The 10272-nt window shown below is 34.8% G+C and overlaps 2 protein-coding genes across 2 annotated transcripts; one reads left to right on the top strand and one right to left on the bottom strand.

The window, feature by feature from the left end:
• Positions 1 to 460: 460 nt before the first annotated feature.
• LOC120339310 (uncharacterized) lies at positions 461 to 2122 on the bottom strand. The gene is made up of 3 exons (XM_078116378.1): positions 1800 to 2122; positions 1526 to 1673; positions 461 to 1048 (listed from the first exon to the last, which is right to left on the bottom strand). Exons 1-3 carry the CDS (start codon positions 2049 to 2051, stop codon positions 810 to 812), a joined length of 639 nt encoding a protein of 212 aa, XP_077972504.1. The 5' UTR covers positions 2052 to 2122; the 3' UTR covers positions 461 to 809.
• Positions 2123 to 7398: 5276 nt separating this feature from the next.
• LOC120339597 (uncharacterized) lies at positions 7399 to 10271 on the top strand. Its single transcript, XM_039407758.2, has 3 exons — positions 7399 to 7957; positions 8562 to 8709; positions 8942 to 10271. The coding sequence occupies exons 1-3, from the start codon at positions 7706 to 7708 to the stop codon at positions 9292 to 9294; spliced, it is 753 nt and encodes a 250-aa protein (XP_039263692.2). The 5' UTR covers positions 7399 to 7705; the 3' UTR covers positions 9295 to 10271.
• Position 10272: the final 1 nt, after the last annotated feature.

Here is a 10272-nt window from a genome sequence, read left to right as displayed (position 1 = left end):
TTCCTTTTTTAGTTATTTTACAAGTGCGGGGACCGTATGTGTTAGCCAAGTTTCAGTCCCATTACACAACTTGAATTAAGGTAGGCGAACAAAATTAGTAGTTACCTCCATGGTACACACACTTCTGGAGCGGCCTATTAACAATAAGTGGTTAAAAACCATTGAAATACACATATCGTTATCTACTCGCTACTCCATTCCATATATATAACCAAGAATCTCCCCTAACATAGCTACTATTAAAATAATTAATGAAGTGAAACGATTTTTACGGCATATACGGCACTTTTGAACGCTTTTATCACCTATCATTAGTGGCTGTATTAATTATAGAATATTTGAAGGATTACCTCTTGATTTCACGTAGCGATCAAGCTCAACCTACTCTACACAAAACTACTCATAAGCAACAAACTTACTGAACTGCAACTGACTGAAAGGATAAAACAATTTATTGAAATCTATGGGTGTGTAGCATTTAATTCCACATAAAGTATTTGAATACTAAACAAAGCATATCATTTCACAGCAATAATTTTAAAAAGATTACATATTTTCAATTTTGATTCGGACCTGAATGCGAACTTATGATTTCATAAAATTACTCTTTATGAGAAAAATGTTCTCATGCAAAAATTGTCTACATTGTCCAATAACAACGGTTATCATAGACACCACCTTTATGGGCTTTGCATAACTTTTTACAACGATGTTTACTCGGACTTTGCTTCATAATGAGTAAAACATCAGCCTATTTACAAGAAAGTCAGTCTTTTCTATGTACAGACTCTCATGCACTCCGGCAATTTTCAAGTACAAATATAAATATACAGTATGTAGAAAATGTATGAAATGATCGATGCAAATATGCCCAACAAAAACATCAATTCCAGCATCAATTGCCTAAATTTAGGATGCTGTGGACCTCCTTCAGCAGCAAAGTGTGCGCCTTCCTTATTTTTGTGTGGATACGGAATATCTGGAATATCTTTTCCATCCAATTGTTCCAATTCAAAATTCCAATTGTCATCTCCCAAACAATATGACCCTAAATATATAAGTATTAGACTTTAAAAAATAAACAAACGCATGTGCAACTTTGAAATTTATTGTGACCTACTTATTGAAATCAAGTCAGTATCAACAATACTGGTAACAATGCTCAAAAATCCAGTAAATTACATGGTATGAAAGGGCATGCACCTAACTATCAATGGTTCTCAGTCATCTGCTATCCAGACATTGGTTATTTTGCGGTTAGGAGTTTTATAATATAATAAAGCACTCGACAAGACAATACAAAATCCCTATCACTTAGACAAGCACCGTTTGGCATGTGGATGTTCATAAAGTCTTATTACAATTAAAAAAAATGATGAATTCAACTTAAATACCGTAGTCTGACTAATATTCATTTACAGTCCCGAACCAACGCTCATTAATTTGGCTAAAATGAGTTATGAAATTAGTTTCATTATACAGCAATGTTGTTGGAATATTTATGATTATGACAAATTCAACTTACAAACCCGCGAACCAGTTCCCAGGAATTTTCTTCCTGTCGGTGTCAAGATCATTAAAGGGTAGAAATACTTAAAAATCGCTGGTGTTTTATTCATCATTCCTATTAAACTGTTAAACCATTTATTTTCATCTCTGGTCGTCAGAATTACCTGTAGATTTCAAAATTTTAATTTGTTATACTCCTTGATTATCAGATATCTATATATCTAAATAAAAGTCATCAATCATGCAATTGACACAAATATTAAACCTTAATCTATTTAAACTAAAATCACCTTTGACTCTGGAAATGCCCTCGATATGTCTTCCCAAAAAGCAATTACAGGTCCATCAATTAAAGCGTCAACATTCTTTAATTCTTCTCGAATTTTATCGTCCGTAATTTCTCCGTCGAATAACTTATTCCATAGATCAGGAAATTCGAACAGTTGATAATCATAGTCGTATACTTTATATCCCAGTATTGTCAAAGCCTCCGCCAAACTTTTTGTACCTGTTTTCCAGAATCCAGCACATATGATTTTCATTTTAACGTATTGCAGTTTACACGGATATAATATCTACATAATATGTAGCCTACAGTTCTCGACAACATATTATACAACGTCATCGATCGTTGTCTGACAGTACTTCCACAGAGAAAAGAAACCGTGAAGGAATCAAAATGAAATTAAAAATACTAGCCATGCTTCGACACTGTGTTTCCTATTGCTCAAACAGCGGAACCTCAGTGACCAAAGTCTGAATACTATATGATGGATAGTTTTTTTTCTGTTCACAGTTGCTTATTTTTGGATCATCGTGTACCAAATGAATGATCACGGTTAAGTTTGTTTTCTTCCTTTTATGTAGTCTATTTGGACAAAGTACTGTACTAAGTAAGTACAATCTACTGTTTATTTGTATTGAAACTTTTACCTAGTAAGTATAAGGAAACTATATTAATGGAAGAGATTGTGTTGATATTATCCATGTTTTAATTTATCTGAAACATTCTGGATCAATAAACGAGCTGCAGAACAGATATACAGAAACAGATATAAAAAAAGAATAATTTGTATAGCATAATTTGTATTGTGAGAAATATATAAGCCTATACCATGTGTAACAAACCGAGACGAAAGATCGTTAACAGTTACTTCGCTCCGTGCGCGTTTTCTACACATGAAGGGACAATATGACTTTTTACCCTCATACAACATGCCAGTCATTCATATATTTTCAAATTTTATAGGGTATTATGAAGCAAGGGCATTGCCAGTTCCAAATTGTACAAAATTTACAAATTTTTTTGTATAATGACGTAATACGACGCTTACTCGTGCCTTTTGCTCCGAACAAGACTAGATAAAAGCAGCCACTGATATATAACAATATATATCCTGAAGAATCTCTCTACAGACTCTCTTCGCAGTCGAAGTTATCCAATTCAAGGTACAAGCGCGAGTTTTCATCTATCTCGGTTGATTCATTTGATGAAAGAATTATTGGTAGCAAGTCAGACATTTCAGTTTTCAGTAAATTATTCAAGAGGTATGTGCTGTGGAAATAAAGTAAAAATTTATGTCCCACTCCAAATGCCGCGAAATTGCATTTCAAAACAAAATGTTCAATTTTTATTTTACAAGATAAACTATTCAGGGGTGGCCAACCTGTTTTCGACCGCGATAGACTACCATCTTCAAAATAGCTCGGGATCGACTGATCGATAATAAGGTCATACACAAAAACGAAGGAGTACTGAACATGCAGATAACTGCACACACGCATACAAAAAATTCCCCGGCTGCCAATAAGCTCGGCTCTAGTTCTTTATATTTTTACGCTCCATTCAATTTGTTAATTTGATTATGTAATTGTACCCGGAGTAAATGTTTCATAATTTATTTAAGATTTACTCAAATCATACAGATCAGATCTAATGCCTGCTTAATTTTAAGTCGTTGAAAATTCCTTATAAAACATTGCCAAGTATCCATGTGATATCTTAGCAGCGAAAATAAATATTTTCAAACTATAAATGTTACATGACTGCTCAAACTTCAGTATATATCTAATTTATAATTTCTTCCGATTCTTCGCTCGCGTGGAATTAGAAAAAATTCGGCATTCTGATGCCACTGCTACCGTTGCGAATAAAATTTATCGCACTACTCTTGAAGTGAGACAATAATTTTCCCGTACTGCAAAAGTCATTGTAGGATCGTTTGTCGATCAAGACTATGGATACCGAGTATGACTACTTACAAGTATTCAATTCTTATCCGATTCATAAAATTCCGGTTCTCGATTCTTCGACATATCTTACCGAGAAAACATACCCACCGAAGCAATACCAAATGAAATCAAACTAGAGAACGATGTCCAAATATATGGACGGACAAGAAGGCCGAAACTAATTAGTATGGGTATCCAATCTGGAGACAAAAGCACAAAAAAACGAATCCCTCAGAACCCACAGAGATTTTAAAAATAAATAAACGTAAAAGCCTTCTAGCGAAAATTATATATATAGTGAAGTTCGCGGCGTAGCAGCTCAACATAGCAGTAAAGCAGTTTATACATATATGTGAAGAAATTGCCACAAAACGTTATACATTGTTTGCAATCAAAGTTTTGACCTCGAGAATAGATTTCGATGCATTGGAATCGATTCTAGTCGATTCCGCGAAGAATCGATTCTGTAATCGAATCCGGACTCGATTCCGCCATCCCTAATCAAGACACAAAACAATTGGCACGTTTATTACTAAACTTTGGCAGCGGCGAAACTTGCATTTGTTACGTAATAATATGCTCTATCGGACTTTCCAAGACTCAAATATGTATATCATGGGTGTGCCACCTTTTTTACAGGCGGGCCAAATGCAAGTAACTGGGTGAAGCCGCGGGCCGCACCTAGAAATTCTACCTACGAAAGTCTCTGAATACGAAAAATTTGTAGTTTTAATTCGGTATTTCTCTATTCTTTCTTCTTACCATGTGTACCATAAATAAGGAACGGAATTAATTTGTTCCAATCCTCATCATCGTAAGTAGAAAATTACGTAAGTACGGACGCTCTATCTGAAAATGCATTAATCCGTTCAAAGCCCCACAAAACACGGACGTAATATTTGACTTGGCTAAGCGAAGACCGCGGAAAGTGGGAGGACGGCGCTCGGGAGAAGTGAGAGGAGGGGTTAAAATTTAAAATCTAAGAAAGAACGTAATGTTCGAAATGGATCTCACGCACATGAAATTCAAAATTAGAATTTATTCTTTTTATTTTGCAGTTTTATTTATTTTTTATTTAGTTTTAACTGCTATCATCGTCGTTGATTGAGTAAAACGTAAATGTAATTACGTATCATTGTCATTGTCAAATGAGTGAACCTGATTCCCAAATTCCTAGTTGTCAATAAAAGAGAATTAAGACCTTAAATCTATTATTTTGCGAATCGGCGCTGATTTGGATATTTTATTTCGTCTGTAATGATTTTATTTTTGATTATAAATTATCACCGTCAATTTAAACTGAACGATATTGTCATCAACGACGCCGTGATAGATACCAAATAATATCTAACAGCTATTTATTACGCTCTAAATAGCAAGAAATGAAAATATTTTTCCTAATGTTCCGTCACTATCGAAATGAAAACAATTAATTACAACACAACTTGCTTTTATATTCATTGCCGAGGCCGCACAAACTACCTAGACAAAATTGAAATATACGATAATATTTATAAAATATTTTGAATTAAAAACATTCTTGACGTGTTATAAACACTTTAAATCAGCGCTAATTTAAACCCTTTCATGCCGACTGTAATTTACTGCCGCGCCGCACACGACTGCCATCGATTACAATGAAAAATGATATAATTGTAAAATGTTTTAAATCCAAACGTTGACGGCGGCGCTAGGATATGTGCGCCATATTCGGTATTCTTACAAACACAAAAACGATAATCGAAGTTCGCGATATTCAAAGAATAAATTCGAATTGGATATCGATGCTTCGAGCACTGCATTGAATTAACCTAAAAAGAACAAATGTCACTACACGCGTTTTTTGTTTTCAGTCTTTCGTATGTAGAAAATCTTACGTTAGTCACAGCAATATTTTTACGAAAGGAATTCTCGTAAGTTAGATTTTTTCGTTTCAAGAGTCTTTCGTAGGTAGATGCGAGCACAAAAATTTTGTTTCTTTTTGTTATTGACCTTACGGCATTGCCCGGGGTCCTGGAAGAAATGTTGAGTTAAAACGGAAAAAAACTCGAAATAAATCTGCTATTCAAATTTATTGTCATATCGACTTTAAACGAATTCAGTGATAAAAAAAATACGCTTTCATAACATTGTGTATTTTCCATCAGGATCTTTCTAGCTAGTTTCACTGATAAGACAGTGGCACTCGGGTACTGGTATAGGCTTTGAGACGCAAGGAGATTGAAATTGCTTGCACGTTCCAGAATAATTAAACTAAAAGCTCGTTTCGCGGGCACATCCTTTAAAATTAGCACTTCCCCGCGGGCCGCACAACTTTTCTTTGCGGGCCGCAGTTTGCACACCCCTGCTGTATATGTATATATATGCTATCGTATTTTGCGCATGTACAGTATATACTGTATTCCTTTTCTTTTAAAACACACAACAAGCGCTGCTTGAAACTGGTTGGAGACAATTTTGGGGGGAATGTTATTAAATTAACTTAACATCAGACGCAATCGACTACTCAGGACGTGGCGATCAACTATTCGAGACGTGGCGATCGACCACCCCTGAACTATATCATTAAGACATTTGATTTGGGCATATTATCACCTCATTGCATCACATGTAAGCGGACGTAAATAATATGTTCGTAATAAGGACAATATCTCTGGACTTCATTTAATGTGGAGTTCCACCGGGTTCCACGATTGGCCCGCTGTTGTTTTTATGCTTCATAAACGATCTACCTTCTGCTTCTACATTTCATTCAACATAATTGGCAGGTGATAAATCTCTGCTAAAACCAATGACATTGGCTAAAACCTAGTTGATCGCAAATTTATGTCCAGTGGCGTTTAATTGAAAAGAATATCACTAACTGTATTAGAAAGCTTCAAAAAATGAAAAAAATAATTGAAGTACAAGTATTGCTGATTATGAAAATTTACCAATGATTAGTTCAAAATCAGTTACCGGTCGGAATGTATTGTTCACAATTTTATTGCAAGGGCGTCTATTCAATGTCATTCAACAAGTGCGCATTATGTCACAGGAGGTGACCGTAAATTTGAACCCATGTGTATATCCGCAGGTTCAATCTATATGCGGATGCTAAAACTCATGAGTTATGGTTAGTATGGGTTAAAATATCCGTAAAACAAAAAAAAAATGCAATTGTCATGGGTTCAAATGTACGTGGGTTCAAATGCAATGAAACCGTCACAGGAATATAGCTATAGGTGACCGTACATTTGAACCCACGTACATTTGAACCCAACGACTAACAACCCACGTGTATAATATATCCGCAGGTTCAATCTATATGCCGGTGCTAAATCCCATGGGTTAGGGTTAGTATTGGTTCAAATATCCGCAAAACAAAAAAAAATCCATAGGTGCAATAGTATGCAGGTGTAATTGTCGTGGGTTCAAATGTACGTGGGTTAAACTGTACGGGAATCGGAACATATTATTACCATTTGACATTCGAAGTGGTGACGTACGCTGAGAATTAAAAAACACACTATGATGGTACGTACACCTGGATCACATGTACATCGTACGCATAGGATGTACATCGAATGCTAAAAGTTATAAGTATAAGTTTCATCACATAAGTATAAGTTTTATCACATAAATGCCCATTCAATTTCACAATCGGTTCACTAAAATACTACCGTATGTCCGAAGTAGGCTTCAAATTTTATGCAGAAAAGCGATTATGAAACTCACTCAATCCGTGAATAACTCTTAGCGATACCAGGACAAGATCACGCGAAACTGCTTTTGATCGGTTAAATAACGGCTATGTGTTTTTACTGAAATTCCCAACCTTAGAAGAAGGTGGAAGCACAGATGCAATTCTAATTTCATTTTGAGCGCTTCAAGATGCCTTTCTTTGCGGCAATCAAGTTCAGACATCGTTTGGGTATGGAGTCGATTGAAATTTGGAATGGTCGCGGAATAGTAAGACGTAAAAATGAAAATCATATGTGCTGGATTCTGGAAAACAGGTACAAAAAGTTTGGCGGAGGCTTTGACAATACTTGGATATAAAGTATACGATTATGATTACCAACTGTTTGAATTTCCTGAGCTGTGGAATAAGTTATTCGATGGAACAATTACCGACGACGAAATTCGGGAAGAATTGAAGGATGTTGACGCTTTCATTGATGGACCTGTAATTGCGTTTTGGGAAGACATATCGAGGGCAATTCCGGAGGCAAAGGTGAGTTTTGGTCAAATAAAGTAGTCTATATTTTTGCGTCGGTTGTGTGATATTACTGTATTCAAGTATTCGGATTTATAGCGTATATCTTTAGATATGATAGGATTTTTCATAATTATCTCGGGGGAGGAAAACCAAAAAGACAGCTTGTACCAGGCCTCTCATCTAGTTTCCAGTCTATGTAAGGTATGGTATGGGATTAGTTAAACAGGTATTTGTTTTCAGATACATGGACTTGATAGTGGACTGAGTCGTAACCAACCTCCAACCACCTGTTGTAGTGTTTCGATTACATGAACCGCTCTATAGTGGCGAGGAGTACAGCAAATCATTGAAAATAATTATCCCCTATAGAATTTGAACCAGCGAACCCATGCATGGTAATCAGAGGTGCGATGCAAGAGTATTCCTAACACTTAGAACAATGTGTAATACGCCGAGCCGAGATACCTCCTTGCTTTGCCTTTGTTGCATTTGGGCAATCATCGACTATATTCCTAAAGCATAGGGAGACAAGAAAATGCACTTTATTGTAGCCTCAAACAATATAACAGCTAACTTGAATACAAGGAGTTCTTAGTAAATGGAATTGTAAAATTTGCAGGTAATCCTGACAACAAGAGATGAAGATAAATGGCACAATAGTTTAGTTAGAAGTATTGATACGATTCCAACGATTTTAAAGTATTTCTTCCCTTTAATGAGCGTGACACCGACGGGAAGGACATTTTTGGGAGTTGGTTCACGTGTTTGTAAGTTACATTTATCATATTTATAAATAAATTAACATTACTGCTGTATAGATAAACTAATTTCATACACTAACTTAGAATGATTCCTTCCAAGTTCTACTTGCTGTAATTCTTTTTAAAGCATTGTTGTGGTCCGTTATGATGCCTCCTTGATTTCAGTAAATAGAAAGTAATAACTTTCAAACTTTTTACACCTGTTCGTATATATAAAGTGTAAAACTTTTATATTTAGGGTCCTATTGCTTTGGATCCGGTTCTCCTATGTCTATGAAAATAAGTCCTCAACTACAGAAACGAAAATTCCGCCAGCATAACTGTTACGTGACTTCTTCGGTTTCAAAGGATAAGCTGCTCGTTCTGAATATTGGAAGTGGGTGGGAACCATTGTGCAAATTTCTCGGAAAAGATATTCCTGATATTCCATATCCACATAAAAATAAGGATGGTGCACATCTTACAACTGATGGAGGTCCACAGCATCCTAAATATAAGCAACTGAAGCTGGAATTGATGTTTTTGTTGGGCATACTTATATCAATCATTTCATACATTTTCTACATAATGTGTATTTACATTTGTACTTGAAAAAGTTTGTTGAAAATTGGCAAAGTGCATGGACGTCAGTAAATAGGCACAAAGCGATGTTTCATCCAATGATGAGGTCTTTATTCACTAACTCATTCTTAATAGATTGGATAGTATTCATAATTTACGTTATCTGTTAGTGATATGAAGGATAACTGTATTTTTTCTATATGTTGATACTTTCATAAAAAAGTTTTGCAAACAATATAAAAGTGGTGGCCATGGTCTTTGTTGTTATTAATCATTCATTTTAGCATTGTAATTAATTATTGGTATGTCATTTTTTGTTGACTTGTATCTTCAAGTAGGGTTGAATTCACTTTATCATCAAGTGTAACTGAGAATAGAAGAATTTGTTGTAAACTTTGCACTTACCGTATTACACTCTAGTTATTTAATGTTTGTATTTTATTATTTAAATAAGGTATGCAATATTAAATTTCAAGTATTATTTTAAATCGCTTTATGTGGTATAAAAGTGCGATTTTCTTATAAAACAATTTTATTGCATTGAACGCATAACTCATTAATATTAATTTAGAATTGCATTATATGTAACTCCCTCCTATTTAGAAAAAAAAATGCAATTTTTTAGCTTCTCATATTGCCAACAATATGAAAATTCTATCATTTTTCTCACAATCACCTCAAAATCATTTTGTAAATTGAAACGCAAGCTTCAATGTTCAGTAAGAAATCTTGTATGTGGATACCAATTTATTACTCCACATGTATGATGACATTATTAGGCTCACAAGCTCAAAACCAGATTCTGATTGGATTTTTGTTTTCGCTTGTATCTGTATATTCTATGTCACAAGGCGTAACTGCTCTTGTAGTACTTTTGTGTTTCATGTTTAAACTTCATTTGAAGTTTTGCAAACTTTTGTGAATTTCCATCATGTCTGTGCTTTGTACTTTTTTATACTAAGGGGGTGTTTAAAATATATTTAACTTATCTCAATTCTCAATCATAGC

Source organism: Styela clava, chromosome 9 (assembly GCF_964204865.1).
Source record: "Styela clava chromosome 9, kaStyClav1.hap1.2, whole genome shotgun sequence".
Lineage (NCBI taxonomy): Eukaryota > Metazoa > Chordata > Ascidiacea > Stolidobranchia > Styelidae > Styela > Styela clava.
This window is presented reverse-complemented; position numbering and strand designations above follow the sequence as displayed.

Excerpts from the sequence above, each read along its gene's own strand:
- LOC120339310 (XM_078116378.1), bottom strand. The coding sequence starts at position 2,051 with ATGAAAATCATATGTGCTGGATTCTGGAAAACAGGTACAAAAAGTTTG. Across the intron at positions 1,674-1,799 it reads GGGCATTTCCAGAGTCAAAG|GTAATTCTGACGACCAGAGA; the intron begins GTGATTTTAGTT and ends TGAAATCTACAG. Across the intron at positions 1,049-1,525 it reads GGGAACTGGTTCGCGGGTTT|GGTCATATTGTTTGGGAGAT; the intron begins GTAAGTTGAATT and ends TTATATATTTAG.
- LOC120339597 (XM_039407758.2), top strand. The coding sequence starts at position 7,706 with ATGAAAATCATATGTGCTGGATTCTGGAAAACAGGTACAAAAAGTTTG. Across the intron at positions 7,958-8,561 it reads GGGCAATTCCGGAGGCAAAG|GTAATCCTGACAACAAGAGA; the intron begins GTGAGTTTTGGT and ends TAAAATTTGCAG. Across the intron at positions 8,710-8,941 it reads GGGAGTTGGTTCACGTGTTT|GGTCCTATTGCTTTGGATCC; the intron begins GTAAGTTACATT and ends TTTTATATTTAG.